The sequence below is a fragment of the Suillus plorans genome (genome assembly GCF_016647745.1).
Source record: "Suillus plorans strain S12 chromosome Unknown HD556scaffold_4, whole genome shotgun sequence".
NCBI lineage: Eukaryota > Fungi > Basidiomycota > Agaricomycetes > Boletales > Suillaceae > Suillus > Suillus plorans.
The window spans coordinates 510,969-525,663 of NW_024537388.1; the positions used below are offsets into that span (position 1 = coordinate 510,969).

At 47.5% G+C, this 14,695-nt stretch overlaps 7 protein-coding genes across 7 annotated transcripts; 3 read left to right on the forward strand and 4 right to left on the reverse strand.

Annotated features, from left to right (window-relative positions):
• Window positions 1–776: 776 nt before the first annotated feature.
• Window positions 777–3,565, reverse strand: HD556DRAFT_1283979 (major facilitator superfamily domain-containing protein). The gene is made up of 10 exons (XM_041299316.1): window positions 3,150–3,565; window positions 2,741–3,093; window positions 2,632–2,687; window positions 2,416–2,575; window positions 2,301–2,364; window positions 1,850–2,249; window positions 1,732–1,791; window positions 1,622–1,685; window positions 1,207–1,567; window positions 777–1,157 (listed from the first exon to the last, which is right to left on the reverse strand). The coding sequence occupies exons 1-10, from the start codon at window positions 3,407–3,409 to the stop codon at window positions 875–877; spliced, it is 2,061 nt and encodes a 686-aa protein (XP_041166072.1). The 5' UTR covers window positions 3,410–3,565; the 3' UTR covers window positions 777–874.
• A 5-nt stretch (window positions 3,566–3,570) lies between these two features.
• HD556DRAFT_603592 (uncharacterized protein) lies at window positions 3,571–4,523 on the forward strand. Its single transcript, XM_041311068.1, has 4 exons — window positions 3,571–3,813; window positions 3,865–4,039; window positions 4,089–4,252; window positions 4,318–4,523. The coding sequence occupies exons 1-4, from the start codon at window positions 3,808–3,810 to the stop codon at window positions 4,399–4,401; spliced, it is 429 nt and encodes a 142-aa protein (XP_041166073.1). The 5' UTR covers window positions 3,571–3,807; the 3' UTR covers window positions 4,402–4,523.
• A 359-nt stretch (window positions 4,524–4,882) lies between these two features.
• On the reverse strand, window positions 4,883–6,151 carry HD556DRAFT_603521 (translation protein). The gene is made up of 5 exons (XM_041311067.1): window positions 5,879–6,151; window positions 5,629–5,830; window positions 5,515–5,575; window positions 5,356–5,467; window positions 4,883–5,307 (listed from the first exon to the last, which is right to left on the reverse strand). The coding sequence occupies exons 1-5, from the start codon at window positions 6,104–6,106 to the stop codon at window positions 4,960–4,962; spliced, it is 951 nt and encodes a 316-aa protein (XP_041166074.1). The 5' UTR covers window positions 6,107–6,151; the 3' UTR covers window positions 4,883–4,959.
• A 38-nt stretch (window positions 6,152–6,189) lies between these two features.
• Window positions 6,190–9,524, forward strand: HD556DRAFT_1329912 (uncharacterized protein). The gene is made up of 9 exons (XM_041301687.1): window positions 6,190–6,462; window positions 6,518–6,624; window positions 6,681–6,885; window positions 6,941–7,301; window positions 7,350–7,476; window positions 7,526–7,742; window positions 7,795–8,193; window positions 8,251–8,374; window positions 8,430–9,524. Exons 1-9 carry the CDS (start codon window positions 6,264–6,266, stop codon window positions 9,406–9,408), a joined length of 2,718 nt encoding a protein of 905 aa, XP_041166075.1. The 5' UTR covers window positions 6,190–6,263; the 3' UTR covers window positions 9,409–9,524.
• A 259-nt stretch (window positions 9,525–9,783) lies between these two features.
• Window positions 9,784–10,654, reverse strand: HD556DRAFT_1329914 (uncharacterized protein). Its single transcript, XM_041301688.1, has one exon. It carries the CDS (start codon window positions 10,647–10,649, stop codon window positions 9,915–9,917), a length of 735 nt encoding a protein of 244 aa, XP_041166076.1. The 5' UTR covers window positions 10,650–10,654; the 3' UTR covers window positions 9,784–9,914.
• Window positions 10,655–11,599: 945 nt separating this feature from the next.
• HD556DRAFT_603934 (uncharacterized protein) lies at window positions 11,600–13,463 on the forward strand. Its single transcript, XM_041311070.1, has 2 exons — window positions 11,600–12,013; window positions 12,068–13,463. The coding sequence occupies exons 1-2, from the start codon at window positions 11,849–11,851 to the stop codon at window positions 13,265–13,267; spliced, it is 1,365 nt and encodes a 454-aa protein (XP_041166077.1). The 5' UTR covers window positions 11,600–11,848; the 3' UTR covers window positions 13,268–13,463.
• A 226-nt stretch (window positions 13,464–13,689) lies between these two features.
• On the reverse strand, window positions 13,690–14,167 carry HD556DRAFT_1329922 (uncharacterized protein). Its single transcript, XM_041301689.1, has 2 exons — window positions 13,914–14,167; window positions 13,690–13,857 (listed from the first exon to the last, which is right to left on the reverse strand). Exons 1-2 carry the CDS (start codon window positions 14,148–14,150, stop codon window positions 13,843–13,845), a joined length of 252 nt encoding a protein of 83 aa, XP_041166078.1. The 5' UTR covers window positions 14,151–14,167; the 3' UTR covers window positions 13,690–13,842.
• Between the last annotated feature and the right edge of the window lie 528 nt (window positions 14,168–14,695).

Sequence of the window (14,695 nt, forward strand, 5' to 3'; positions counted from 1 at the left end):
GGTCTTCAAAATGGAAGCAAATAACCAAATGAATTTCTGGCGATGTAATATTCGTGTAAATGTGTTCATACTTGGTGCCAACACCGCTTCTGCCGAAGCTGGAAACTGTCTATCGCCGAATGCGAGGACAACGTGAACTATTGGTCCTATCATTGACGATGAAATGAAGCAAATTCTTGTCAAAGATGTACGTGGCTTCTCTTGGCCTTCGTGTTTTTGCTCATTGCTATCTGACTTACGACCCCTCAGGCCTCAGGCTTGCCGATGGCGCGCTCATCACCGCAGGTAAAGTTCTGCACAATGCCTTTTCAGTCAAGCAGGAAAATGGATTTGATATGTGTGCCTCAGCGCACCGAGTGCAACTGCGTATGGTCGTGGACGCACGGCACCATCACATATTTGTCATACCGACCACAACATCAATTTGCATGCGTCATTCATGTCACCTCGCACGAATCTCATTCGAAACACCACAGCGTTCATTGGGGACATCTCGTAGCATGGATGACACGGCTTTCGTAGAGCAGATTGGAGAAGACAGCTCCGGAAATCGACAAAATCTCGCGCTCATACCCAGTGACCATAAACTTTGACGACACCATTGAATATTGACTCACCACATGTTCTCGAAGACAGTTTCCTGTGCGACCCGCGTATGCAACTACATTTAATGGTTGTCAAGAATTGCGCTAGCACGGACTGTGCTCGACCTTCGAACGGGTCCCTTTGCTCACGCTCAATTGAGAACACAAAGAGACACGCTGTGTCTATTTGCAAAGACCAACGAACCACATGATTGTACTACTAGTAATATCCTAAGTTGCTACTGTACACACCGAAGAGCCGACCGAAGGGGTGTCCTTGTACTGCAAAATTATCTATGTTGACTCTGAGCGTCACGTTCTCCTGCCTCTTCGTGCTCACTGTGAACAAGATCATCCTCCTGGGTTATCTTGACACGGATCACTGGAACTTGAGTCTCGTCATTCAATATCGTACTTTCAGCATCATCCTTGTTCGTAGGCGGGTGCACTAGTACGAGCAAGGCGAGAGAAATTATCATCATCACCACACTCAAAGCAAAAATTGCACCAGGGAAGGTCGCGACGGTCTTGTAATACACAAAGCCAAACAATGCGGGGCCCAGGATCTGAGAACTATATCGAATGCGTCAGAGCTTGAGTTGGCCAAAATCGACTCTCCTACCTAAGAGCTTGTACCACACCAATGGCGCCAAAAAGCTTTCCAGCTTCGCCCTTTCCTCCTCTTCTGCTGTAAACATCGAGCGCGAATGCTTGGACAGCAGGTGAGTATCCGGCACCCAGTGATTGCAAGATAGATCCGAAGGCGAAGACGAGACCATCAGAAGCAAAAATCATTGTAGCGAACGAAAGAATGTCAAGAACGATAGATATTCGAGCGAGATTGAGATCAAACTTCGCAGAATGAGAGGGTGGTCTTGTGTTACTCTGCCTACTTGGAAGGGTCTGTGATGACAAGTTCTGAAGTGGCTCATCTGGGGCAGTGGGGAGCTGCACAGGCGCCGGTTTCAGAAGCTTGATGATAACTAGGGAATTGAATTCATATTGAACAAAGATGGATATGAGTTATTTTTACAGACCAGGTAAGATGACAGCCAAGAATAGCGCACGGCCAGCTCCAGCGAAGGCGACGTAGTAGCTAATCTAGAAGGTTGTCAGATTTAGTGACGACATTCTTGCGCGCTTTTACCGTTTCCGATGACCACTTGAAATTTCCTGCGGCATACTGTAACACATATGTCACCATACCCTGCGGGAAAAGTAGGTGTAAGTATTGGAGATACTACAAAGATATAATGGCGCCATACCATCGGGAACATTGTGAAGCCATAGCTAGCAACAATGAAGCATAAACTCCAATCTCTCTTGGAGCGTTTGAGTGGGTTTCCGTTAACACTGACACGCTCGGGCAGAAGAACTGCTAGAGGGCTGAAGAACCTCATGGCGCTCTTTAAGATGGATACAGCGTCACCATTCCGCCTTTCAAGTGATGCCTGCCGTCTTTTCTGTGCGCCAAGTGCTCTCGCTTTTGTCTGTGATTCGGGGACAATCAGAAACATGGAAGCAGCGTACAGCGCGTGGACAGTCGCAGATAAATAGAACGTGGAAAGTGTCGAGCCCGTCGCTCGAATTAAGATACCTCCAATGACAGGACCAAGGGCCACACCAATAAACATGGTACCCAATGCTAGGGAAAATATACGAGATCTATCAATGATTATTTATTTGAGTAGAACATGGGTGGATTTTCAACCCTACCGCTCAGAACGATGGGTACTGTCGGCAAGATAGGCATGAGAAGCAGCAACCCCAGTGGTCATCCCTTAAAATACGTTAAACACCGACGTATCCCCAGTGACATGCTCTGACTTACCACCAGCCATACCGTCCAATACAAAACCGAGTATTAAGAACCAGTATCCGCCTGGGAGCCGTTCCACAAAGAATGCTGTGACGATGAAAATTAAATCACTCGAAAGCAAACCAAGCATCGAGATGCCCATGATTAATGTTCGACCAAAACGGTCGGAGAGCTGGAGAGCAGGGGGTCATGTGAACATCAAAAAAGAACATGAACGTAGTGACTCACCGAACCCCACCAAACGGTTGTAAGGCAGCTCAAGATACCCATAGTAGTGCTGAGAACTACCTCGGTATAAGTGCCTCTCTGATGTATAAAAAAGGACAATGAATCCAACCTGCGGACAATTGTGCGACGGTAGCTTGCACGACTGGGTCAGACGCGCATTGGTCGCGGTCTGGGACGGGTGACTGTTGGGAACCAGTATCTGCAGGAACGTATACAGACGCATATTGAGCAGACACAACTGGAGCACTGAGATCATCTAGATTCAGGCCCTCGTATGAAGTCTTCGCCGTGTCCATGGATAACACTGAATATGGCTGAGCTAGATGTAGCATGCCGTTCGGTTCATACTGTAACTCGAGCCCGGGCGCATGAACACGACATGCGAGAGCAGTGTACATCTCCACCCGAGGACCAATGATTGCAGAGAAGCCTAGCGATGCCACAGGCGTGGAAAATATCAGCCTGCTTGAATGGTCAATGATAGTATTATCTCTGATACAGCAGGCTCGCTCGCTGACCAGTAGGGCGAAGGTCTTTTCCACCACGGCATTACCTTCCATGCTGTAACTTCTTCGTCATGTTCCTCATCTTCTCGGTCAAGCTGAAACGACTCGTCCTGGTCCACGAGCGTGGGTTCTGACTGTTGATGTGGGTGCAGGGTATGTTCATCGACTGGATCGCTAGGCAAGGTTAACCTTTCGGATTGGGGAATATTTACACCCCTCCGAGTCGGCTCGGAGGGAATCACAGAGGTGTTTCTGGATGGCCTTCGAGACATGGTGGCCGTGGAGCGCTAGGTGCCTGCGGATCGAAAAAAGGTTGTGATACTTTATTTTAATACGCACCGCGAGATGCGCTGCCGCCCGAAATTAATCATCATTGCAAGCACATGTCACTGATAGTACTATACCAGTGATAGTCGGTGTCATTATGTAATCATTATCGCTAGTCAGAACTTGGGAGTTTTGGTTGTGTCCCCCGGCGGCAGAACTAGTGCACCTACAGGGAGGGTGACAGAACTTGGCAGAACTCCAAGGTATCCAAGACTCGCGGAGATGATCTGATAATGCAGTTTGAATTCAGTAGTAGAACCATCGTCCCTAAAGTAAGATACAACCGACCACGGTCAGGACCCCAAGTGGTTCTGCTCTTACCTTATCTTATCTTACTTGACTCATGGCGGTAAGCCGTAGTAAACACATCTGCCTCTTCTCGCTATAACTTCTCTTCTAGTCGAAAGCAAGGACAGTGGACATCAACGAGGATGTCACAAAGGCCCTCAGAAAATTTAGGTTCCAGCGTAGGAGCCAGGGACACGCAGCAATCGTTATCAAGATCGATAAGGCTGCTCTCAAGATGGTCGTAGACGAGGAGTATGACGATATTTCGATCGAAGACCTTGTCGAGGGTACGATCATCTTGGAACCATTCTTCATCTCTTCATCTCCACACTCCAGAGCTGCCCCGAAACTCTCCCAGATATGTCGTGTTGTCATATGAACTCAAACACCGCGATGGCAGGATATCATTCCCACTAGTGCTTATCAACTGGGCTCCATCATCATCCGAGACAACCATGATGACATTGCATGCTAGCGCCCTCCTTGACTTTCAAAGAGTCGTGAGTACCGTGCCGAGGCTTCAATTCTATCAAGACTTCACTCATTGACGCTTACAATACTCCAGGCAGAAGCAAACAAGACCATCGAAGTTCGGGATGTGGAAGAAGGACTCACTAAAGAAATCGTCGACGAGAAACTTCTATCTTAACCTCTGAGACTTGTATCCGCGCCCGCAGTACAACAGGTCGAACATACCGCCGACATTACACTTTTACATACCATAATCTATCGCTGTGTACAGTTATTCCGGAACGTTCATTGACTTGATATTGTTAGCTCAACAGTAGAACCCTGCTCCCATTTCAACGACCACAGGCTCTTGCTGATACAAATCCTACTGGATGGATAAGTGAGCCAGTCTATATTTAATACTCGCGCGAACATTGCGAACATGACACTTTGGAGTCTGAGAAGTCAATGCTTTGTTCATCATGCTCGAGTCTCCTTTCCCACTCAACTTATAATGAGTGCAAATCAGTTACGTCTTAAGTCAAAGATCGGTGTTCCGACCAACATGAAATCCAGACCTGGGACAGCGAGGATGAAATGTTGAGCAGGTTTACGATCACATTAAATCATTGCTCCGGATCATCTGGCTCATTCACGTACCTCTACCATAGAAAAAATAGGCCAATATAGTCACGCCAGCAATGCTCCAAAAATTAGAATATAGAGTGCTTGAGAATGCGAGTGAACTATACATAGTCTATTCCCTGGGAATGAATGGGCTACTCCGTTTTGAAGGAGCTTCGATTACGGGAGGGAGGGATTGAACCATCTCCTTAGTCCCGGCGGGGAAAGGTAGATCATCCACACCCTTGGGAAGGACACTCTCGTAAAGACCTTTAGCTTGGTTTGCATTTGCGAGACAGAGCATTTTCTTCTTTGCATCGCGAACAAGGACGTGTGCATCGTCAACCCCTGGCACTGCGCCCTTGACAAAAATCAGGTCGAGGCTCGTGTCAACACGGACCACAGGAAGATTCTGGACAGTGGTTCGTTCGCCTCCCAGTCGGCCTGCCATCTTCTTACCGGGCCACACTCTACCCGGGTCCTATAATCAGAGTCAGTAGGGATATTACTCAATTTATTAGACACCAACTTGATGCTGTCCAGTCGCACCGGCTGAACGATGTGATACAGAAACACCATGACTTGCACGCAAACCCTTGAAGTTCCACCGCTTCATCGTGCCTTGAAATCCCTTCCCAATACTGGGAAGGCCTGAGTCAAACATGCAAAAATGATGCGGAAAACTCACGAATCAGCAATCACATCCACAAATTGCCCAGGTACAAAGTGAATGGCGGAAAGTGTCGTTCCTGAGTAACTTCACTGTCATGACAAGTGGAAAACATGCTTGCGAGGAACTCACCGACAGGGACGTGTGCATCGGGGGTAACAGGGAACTCCTTCACGATATACTTCGGCTTAACGCGAGCCTTCCGGAAATGACCCCTCATCTGATGCGTTGTTGTCCTCTTTGGACGGTCGGATGCACCAAGTTGGACTGCATGATACTCGGTGCGGTCCGGACGCACATGGACAATGTTCTTGGTCACTTGGCAGTTCTCTAGCTAGGACATATATGAGGACGGGAGAAAGGCACATGCGAACTCGCTCACCTGCAATACCGTGACCGGAACGCGCGCACCATGGTCGTCCCATATAGCGGTCATTCCACGTTTACGCGCAATGAGACCAGTACGTATTGAATTCGGTGTCCATTTGGCAGACGTCGTAGAAGTACTGGGGTTTACGGTCCGCGCCCATGCAATACGGGTCGTACTAAATTGTCGACATTGTGAAAGGAGTTGCCGTGGCCTCGGCGCAAGTGCCCAGTGTCCAAGCATAGTCGAAAACAACCTTGACACTTAGCAGCTTTACTGAAAGAAAATGTTGTCGGAGATCGGAGCTTCATTTTCCACGCTCATTGAAATGGTAAATCAATTACAACTTGTGCTGATTACCTGCATTCTTTGAACACTTTCTGGTATCTGCGCAGATGGAATGGAACATTGGCCTGCGGATGAACGACATAAATCATTGCCTGTGAAGAAGAAGCAGGGAAGGGGAAACAAAAAGCCCCAAGTTCACGACACTCGACATTGGAATCATCCTTCTCTCGATTACGGAACCTTTGGCGGAGCGACCCTCGTGTCATCCGACGGACGGCTAGCTTGGACGACCGTTGTTGATACATCGAATGGTAAGTTTGAATCTTGTGAATGAGTCAGCATGGCCATAGTTGACAATTCATTCAGCTCGAAGAGTGACACCAGTTGGGGCAGGGCGTTGTATTTTTCCTGCCACTCGATCTGTGAATCCAACGCCAAGTCGTCTTAGGCAGTGGAGACGAATCGAAGAAGGGGTACGAACTTCAACCATGTCCCTAGCATTATCTTGACGTTGTGCATCCCCTAATAGCTCAACTTCGTTAGAACATGTTTCCCGGACGCCGATTTCCCTGCGGAGCTCATCAAGGCGGAATTCCAGTCCGATGAACGACGAAACCGAGAGTTGCAAATCTACGATCCTTTGAGAGGCAGTCTCATTAGTATTGTACCGTCTTCCAGCACCCCTCAAACATCACTGGTCCTCTTTCCGATGGGAGAAACCAATAATGAATTGAGTAAGCCGCCGTGCCCAATCTCGCCCTTGTTGGCTAATCTCAGCTTAAATGCTAGATATTTCATTTATATCCGCCATTGATTCCGACTCGACTTTTCACGCGCCTGGACATGCCGCGTCCAAGTTTGAGACACCCATTCTCCAGATCTCGACCCCAAATATATCAAATTCATCTCTGAAGCGTGGTACCAATCTTGTTTTAGTCAGAACATTCTCCGCAACATCTCTGTTGAGCATTGAGTTGGCAGATGAAACCACCGATCTGAAGGCCACTAGGGAGGTAGACATATTTTCTGATGACGTGGGAGGCAAATGCGTAGTAGATGCTGCATTTTCACCCCATGACTCGGATATCATTGCTGTGAACACCTCTGGAGCACTTTACAACTGCAAAATATATGAAGGAGCAAAAGCTGTGTTTGTAACCTTCTTCGTTCAATTTCACTGAGCTCATACCTTCATCAGGCGGCGCATAGGGCTTAACCAAGTTCGTTTTGAGAACACAGATGGGGATCAATTTTGGAGACTTCGTCCGTCTGACCAAGGCTACTTCTTAGCATCAAGTAGCTGCATTCAACATCTCGATTTCAGGGTACGAATTCCAGGAAGATGTATTAAATTCTCAACTAACTCAGAGATAGTCGAGCCAGCCTAGTGTCGACCTATTTTCTACTGATCAGTTGGGCTCTGTTGTAACATCTTTTGACTCGGCAGAGCGAGAACATCTCCTCACCATTTCGACGACCTCGGAGCTCCTATGGTTGGATAATCGGTACCCGAAAAAAGTGCTTCTGAGCTTTAAGCACAACCGAGCGCATGATAGATCGCTCAATGTCAAAACCGTGCAGTTAGACAGCGGTACGGACCAGCGAAATATTGGACATCTCTATTCACTCACCTTCCATTGTAGGCCCTCTGACTTTCCTAAGTTCGCTTAAAAACGGGCTCATCACCATTTATGATGTGTCTCGAGGAAATGACAATCTGATTCACTGTCATTCCGTTCCAACATCTTTACCTCACGACGGAGATATGGGTGCGTCTGAGTCGGAAAGTTCATTCTTTGTCCAGCCCGATAGGTCCACCCTTTCCCTCTTGCGGCTCTCTGGACAAAACAGTCTCCACTGCCAGGACTTTGCTGTATATCACAATGGCATGGACGTACTTCCAAGACAGGCTAGTGGCACTAGCCATGAATGGTCTGCTGATGTGCAGAAACTAGCTCAAAGAGCAAAGGAGCTTCAGCCTCAGTACGGGCCACTGAGCGCAAGGCATTTCTCAGAGTTAAACCTGCGGACTGCGTATAAGAGTGAGTATTTGTGATTCAGTTTAGTCGGGTATGCCCTGATACTTATTTTCGTTGCAGAAATTTTCGTTACGGGGGGTGTTAAAGAGCAAGCTGCCTCTGAGGGTGAATTTACCGTGATGATAGACAAGCTTTCTCAGTTTTGGCAAAGGACAAGTAATTCTGACAAGACAATGTTGACCTTGTAAGGCGTGTTCAAACATCTGTCGTCCTTACACGCTGATCCGTTGCATATTCAGGTATGATGTCTGCCTTAGCGCTGACAAAGAGCCAGACGAGGACTCGCGATCGGACTTTCTCGCTGGTGGGATGATTAACTCGAATCGTGGGTACAAAACGCTTGTACACAACGAGCTACCGGTCCAGGAAATCACGAGTGGTGCAGCATGGTCCTGCGATTTTAAGCTATTTCTCCGCCGTATGGGGCTTGGTCGCGTGGACCACTGGCAGGAGATGCATGGTGCTCTGGAAGCTTTCAATTTGTCTTACTCGGATGATGTCCCTGGGTCATTCGTGCAACAAGAGGAGAATTCACGAGAACAGCTTATCCTCGATTTGGCCCTTTCTAGCATGGTATTTTCAGCTCAGCCTCTTTCTATACCCGTTGCTCCGATCCAGGTCGACGATGTGGAGAGCATGTCTCTTGCTGCAAAAGCTCTGACACTTGACGACGAACTTCCCGAGATTCAGTTTGGCCACCTGCGTCCATATCCAAAGCTTGGCATAAACCATTACCCTGATACTTCCAGGGACAAAGATGCTGTTGCAGAACCTACACAGGATGTGGAATTTTCCAGTCCGCTGGGTGTGCGATTGTTGTTGAGGGAGTGGGAGGTCGGAACGGACGTTGAGTCTTACACATATCATGATCCGTACAACACAAAAGGCGACGATACTATCGCACCCTCCCGAGAATGGGCACTCCCCACTGCACCAGTCGCTACGCAAACGACAACTACATCATCACAGCGCCCTCCGCTGATTGTTGCAGGTTTCGAGCCTCGTCCACCTCCCATTCATGTTGCCCAGAATCACTGGGGAGTGTTTAGCACCCAGCCTCGAGGCTTTAATCTACAAACCGCAGAGCATGAGAATCATCCTGAACCTTCTCAACCTTCCCAAGAGTTGATGACAAGTACCCAAGTGTTACCTGGACTGTACGGCGGTCGAAATGTTCCGAATAAGAAGCTTGTGAAGAAGAGGCTGGGTGGTTTCTGATAAATATGTGCCAGTAGTACACAGCCTCGAGATTGGCGTAATTTTTATTGGTTTTCCGGACCATCGTGTTATGTATAGACGCGTGAAATTTTAAATATAGGCACAGTGTCTCGTCAGCCAAATATGGGCAATTTTGATGACGCGTGACATCATAGTATATCTGTGTCCCGCCACGAGGTTAGTATGACACCTGGAATTAATGTGAAGAACTGGACCACCTTTCATACAATACCTTTAATCTACTAGCATACTATCTATCTCTTTACAGACCCGCTGATATTTTGCCTTCATCGACGCAAGTGAAACTGACAAGTGGTCAAGTATAGCCTGAAGATGTTCTTTGAGGCGGTCATGCTCGAGTTATCCTTTAATGAAATACCAATGACTGAGAGCCGACAAAAACAAGTGATCGCATGGCGCTATGGATAAAAATAGTCTTACAGTCCCTCCGTGTTCGTCCACGATATCAATATATTGTCCAGTCTCATGTTATGTAAGTGTATGTATCACAGTGCAAGAGTTATAAGTTCTACCGCAAAAAAAGAATGAGGTTGGTACAAGTGGGGTAACCAGCCATGGAATGTTGGCGCACCATTCATCAAAGATGCTAAAAAATAAAGAGTGTCAGCTGAACGGCTCTCGAAATGAGTATGCATACGCACTGGGACTTCCACCCACCATCTCGGTGAGCGCTTAAGCTTCGCCTCCACAAAATGCACTTGACTTAGCGTTGGACATGATGCCTCGGGTTCTGTATCCCTCCACAATATTAACAATAGCACCTCTCCCAACGATACGCACTCCGATGGGATATTATCTAAGCCTTCATCCACCTTTCCGAACGCCATAGTACAAACGCGAAGACCGAGATATGCCCTAAGGAGGGTAAGGGAATTCATGACGATGAAGAAATGGTCGTCTGGTAAAGTTCTGTTTGGCCAAATTTTCTTGAAAGCAAAGGTCCCCATGTCCCAAAGTTCGCTCTTGATAAGAGGAAAACCAAACAGCTGACGGTTGCCACACGCAGCCCGGGGAGGCCTTACGAGAACGCACTGAGATGCGTCTGAGCTGTAGTATTTAGAGGGCACCCATTGCACCGCGGTAGACGTTTCTTGCGAGTCAGACTCTGAGATCTTTGGACAAAATGAGTAGCAGTACGCGTCAAATTGATTGTAGATGAAGAAGTCACTCACCTGGAGTTTTCTTAGACTTCGTTCCAGTTGGCTTGCAGTAGAGGGCATTTTCGTCGAAGAGGTAAATAAACAAACTTGGCCAGTGACTATTATGTAGTACTTTGGCGTACACCCACGCCACTGATGTGGACACTGGCAATTCATGTGTGCTATTGTTTCAAAGGTCACATTGATTATGCTCTTAATGGAGAAAGGATATCACGGCGAGCGAGCGCAAGCGAACTTACAGTAACCGTGTGGTTACCGTGATGGGCAACGCCGAAAAAAAAAGTGACTTGGAAGTTGGATGCAGGCAGCTCTGTGACTACTAATAGTAAATTATCAGTGATAGTACATATCCAATATTGCATTGGCACTAGTAGCTTCATCCATTGAACTGTTTATAAGTATGTTCATATGCATATGATGCTGTTTTGGGAGGTCGGATCCTAAGTCTTCCTAGCTTTTAGTCCACCTATGGTAAACTTTCATCCGATAGATTCGCGTCCATTAATGTCGTCAGCTATTTCATTCATCCTAACGACACGTACATCATGTTCCTATCTGAACTCTGCGAAGCCTCACGGCGACTTGTCATGAGCGCAAGCTGTTTAACAGAACTAACTTCGGATAACTTATCTAAAGATCTGGCATCGAAGTTTGTCAATTTGGTTGGCAGAAGGTCCGTTGCTCGTGGCAAGGTGAGTCATCATAGTAAAGGGAATCATGCGAATGCAACTGACTTCACTCATTGGAGAAATCATTGTAGGCGACTCAGGTGGGTGGCATCGAAGCATGATCCATGATGGAAGTGATGTAGATTTGATGTCACCACAATTTACAGTCAGCTTCCCATGCAGAACGAATCAAAGTCGTGATTATGCTCGGCAGTGCAGAAATCACTGTAGGGCAAGGGTGGGCAACGCTCGCTGAGACCCGTCAGTGATGCGTAATTATGATCGCAGTCATGGTAAAGTCTACTGTCACAAGTAGAATCGCGCGTCGAACAAAACAATTATGCTCGATGGAGTAAGAATCATGGTGAGTGGGCGCTGTTGGGTCGTGTCGAAAATTTTACACCAGTGATGAAAAATGAGTCAGTGATAACCGTGACTGCGGCTCATACTTATCTCCGTCAACACTTCAACCTTCCAGGCATTGATTGTGACCTTTAAAATGTCAGAACAATCACATCATCGTCATCAAACTCACAAGTGCAGTCCATATATACCATTCTACCGACTCTCCAAGACCTAGTGAGCCTTATCATGTCATCGCGTCAACCTGGAGGTCGAACCTCGCGGCCATCTCCACCTCATCAGCATTTCACAACCCCATCTACCTATTCTCAAGGACTTACGAGTCTAATTTCTCCGACTACACTACGCCAACCATCCTCGAGTGCCCGGACTTCCACTTCTATGTCATCGCCGGTAAGTGAATATAATGACTCTAGTCCTCACTACTGCTCACTACTATAATACCAGCTATCTGTAGTAGGACGAGGGGCCACTCAAGCGACTCCATCGAGTTCCTATCCAATGGCCATCCGGAATGAGCATGATTTCTCTCTTGCGTTGTCTATCCAGGCTGCGCAAGGCGATAGAAGGGAATGCCCCTGGTACGGGGTGTGGTCCAAAGTCTTGGAAAGATATATATTTCGTGATGCGGATGGATCACGAACAGCGTGTACATGCGTTCCGCAGTATTCCCTCGTTGCATCCCATGATTCAAGTCGCTTGCCGCAGAGTGGTAACTCTGGTTGGTCTGACATAGCCATGGGCAGCCCTTCGCCAGATCGTCATTTGATGACTCCAGGGAGCCCCCTTCCTGGACCACCCTCAGTGCCATACAACCATACCCCATTAAGTCCTCGATCACAGGCGATTTTCGGAGGACCGCTGCCTCCCTTGACACCTAGCCCTTTACTCCCAGCCTTCTCGTATTGTGTACCGCAGCCCGAAAGTCCTATTACACAGCATGTCACTCGTTTGCAAGCTCTTCATGCTAGAGATGATTCCAACTTTCCTGTCAGCGCCCGTCCGCTGCCTCAATCTTCGTCGTTGCCATATCCATATCCATCAGACGGTATTCCCCCAGTAACTCCACCCAGACCGACCACTAGATCGTCAGATGCATCGTCCAGAATTCCGGACTTTGTGCAAATACTCGAGCATGCACAACAGCCCTTCCCCGCTGTTCCTGGTCATGTAATCCGCCGGGTTATTATGATTGTTGAGATCAAACCAGAGCTACCTGCTGGCAGTAAATTCCATTGGGAATATATCTGGGATAATCAAGTGCAGGAGCAGGTTCTTCATGCATTTGAGGCTGATCGTACTCTGAAATACCTGGGAGTCATCATAGCTGCTGGTCGTCATTGGGTGTATGGCACTGTGCGCCGTGGCTCGCTAGTTCCTCGTACAATGTCGGAGACGCGTGATCCAACCTTCCCCGGCACTAGACTACCAGTGCCATCATCTGATGGTTCGACGGTAGAGGAGTGGCCTGGTATCCAACCCTTTTTTCTCAGATTGCAAAGGCCCGACTTTCTCCCAAAACAAAAACAAGGCGAACCTAAAACCATGCATATATTTAAGCTCCTGGACGCCGAGGGAGAGTCCCTCAGAGCCTTTCAAGAAATTTTAAAAGATATGCGCCGTAATAATAGTGATATTTGGGACTAGGGCATCTTGATAGCGTGGTCAGGAGGGGACGGGCTGGTATTATCACGAGGTGGAATATCGAAAGTGGGGATATAACGATGTAGTGTACAACATCAGATAGAATGTTCAAGTTGCAAATACAAATCTTGTGGTCATTTTTTGGGAGAATGAGTGTGTAAGCTAGCTGACGAGATTCGGGTGAGAAGCTAATATGAAGTTGGGCAGAAAAAAGAGTGATGAATCCTTCAATTTGATGCTAGTTACAATTGTTGTAACTCGCCTACTGCTTACTTCCAGCTCACGGTGAGCTGGCCAAAGTTGGTCTGCAGCACAGAGGTATAAAATTGACAGGTGCAGTAATTTAGCGAACATAGATGAGTGCCCAAAAGGTATTCTCTTGATGCATGTGAAGAGCTGCCAGTTCGACGGATGCAATTCAAGGTTCTTGCGCGGACCAATAAATAGTCTTACAGTGACTCCCTCTGTTCATCCACAATATCGATAAATTGTCCAGTCTCATGTTGAGTGTATGTATCACAGATGACGTGCAAGAGTTATCAGTCCTATAACACAGCCAACCATGAAATGATAGCGCACTATTCGTAAAATGGCTACAAAAATAAAGAGCGTCAGCTGAACGGCTCTCGAAATGAGTATGCACACGCACTGGGACTTCTACCCACCATCCAGGTGAGCGCTTAAGTATCACCTCCAGAGAATGGACTTGACTTGGCGTTGGACAGATCGTCTCAGATTCTGTGCCCCTCCACAACACTAACAACAGCATGTCTCCCAACGACATGCACTCTGATGGAATATTCTTCGAACCTCCGACCACCTTCCCGAACGCCAAAGTACAAAGATGAAGACCGAGATATACCTTGAGAAACGTAAGGGAATTCATGGCGATGTAGGCATTGTTGTCCGGTAAAGTTTTTTCTGGCTGAATTTGTTTGAAAGCAATGGTCCCCATGTTCCAAAGTTCCCTCTTGACGATAGGAAACCCAAACAGCCAACGATTGCCGCATGGAGCCCTGGGGGTCTTACGAGAATGTACTGAGATACTTCTGAGCTGTATCTAGAGGGCACCCATTGCACCTCAGTAGACGTTTCTTGCGAGTCAGACTCTGAAATCTTTGGACGAAATGAGTGGCAGTATCCGCCAAATAAATTGATGAAGTCACTCACTTGAAGTTCCCTTAGACTTTGTTCTAGTTGGCTTGTAGTAGAGGTCATTTTCGAGCTCTGCACTGTTGAATAAAACGAACTTGGCTGAGCTATGCAATACGCCACTGATGCGGAATTTGGACGGGCTCGCGACACGTTCAACTTGCTTCAATGGGGATAAGAAATCGGACAGTGTCAACAAACTACACTACATGCCTCTACGTAGCCAGCAGACATTTCGAGGGCGGGGTCCCGTCTTTACTAAGTACATCGAACAAGCAT

Coding starts and splice junctions, on each gene's coding strand:
- HD556DRAFT_1283979 (XM_041299316.1), bottom strand. CDS start 3,409: ATGTCTCGAAGGCCATCCAGAAACACCTCTGTGATTCCCTCCGAGCCG. Junction 3,094..3,149: donor AAAAGACCTTCGCCCTACTG/GTCAGCGAGCGA, acceptor CCATTCAAGCAG/GCTGATATTTTCCACGCCTG. Junction 2,250..2,300: donor AGTACCCATCGTTCTGAGCG/GTAGGGTTGAAA, acceptor AATCATTGATAG/ATCTCGTATATTTTCCCTAG.
- HD556DRAFT_603592 (XM_041311068.1), top strand. Junction 4,040..4,088: donor GATCGAAGACCTTGTCGAGG/GTACGATCATCT, acceptor TCCACACTCCAG/AGCTGCCCCGAAACTCTCCC. Junction 4,253..4,317: donor TCCTTGACTTTCAAAGAGTC/GTGAGTACCGTG, acceptor ACAATACTCCAG/GCAGAAGCAAACAAGACCAT.
- HD556DRAFT_603521 (XM_041311067.1), bottom strand. CDS start 6,106: ATGCTTGGACACTGGGCACTTGCGCCGAGGCCACGGCAACTCCTTTCA. Junction 5,576..5,628: donor CGATGCACACGTCCCTGTCG/GTGAGTTCCTCG, acceptor GAAGTTACTCAG/GAACGACACTTTCCGCCATT. Junction 5,468..5,514: donor GTGGATGTGATTGCTGATTC/GTGAGTTTTCCG, acceptor AGGCCTTCCCAG/TATTGGGAAGGGATTTCAAG.
- HD556DRAFT_1329912 (XM_041301687.1), top strand. CDS start 6,264: ATGGAACATTGGCCTGCGGATGAACGACATAAATCATTGCCTGTGAAG. Junction 6,463..6,517: donor CGTTGTTGATACATCGAATG/GTAAGTTTGAAT, acceptor CAATTCATTCAG/CTCGAAGAGTGACACCAGTT. Junction 7,302..7,349: donor TATGAAGGAGCAAAAGCTGT/GTTTGTAACCTT, acceptor TACCTTCATCAG/GCGGCGCATAGGGCTTAACC.
- HD556DRAFT_1329914 (XM_041301688.1), bottom strand. CDS start 10,649: ATGCCCTCTACTGCAAGCCAACTGGAACGAAGTCTAAGAAAACTCCAG.
- HD556DRAFT_603934 (XM_041311070.1), top strand. CDS start 11,849: ATGTCATCGCGTCAACCTGGAGGTCGAACCTCGCGGCCATCTCCACCT. Junction 12,014..12,067: donor CCACTTCTATGTCATCGCCG/GTAAGTGAATAT, acceptor CTATAATACCAG/CTATCTGTAGTAGGACGAGG.
- HD556DRAFT_1329922 (XM_041301689.1), bottom strand. CDS start 14,150: ATGAATTCCCTTACGTTTCTCAAGGTATATCTCGGTCTTCATCTTTGT.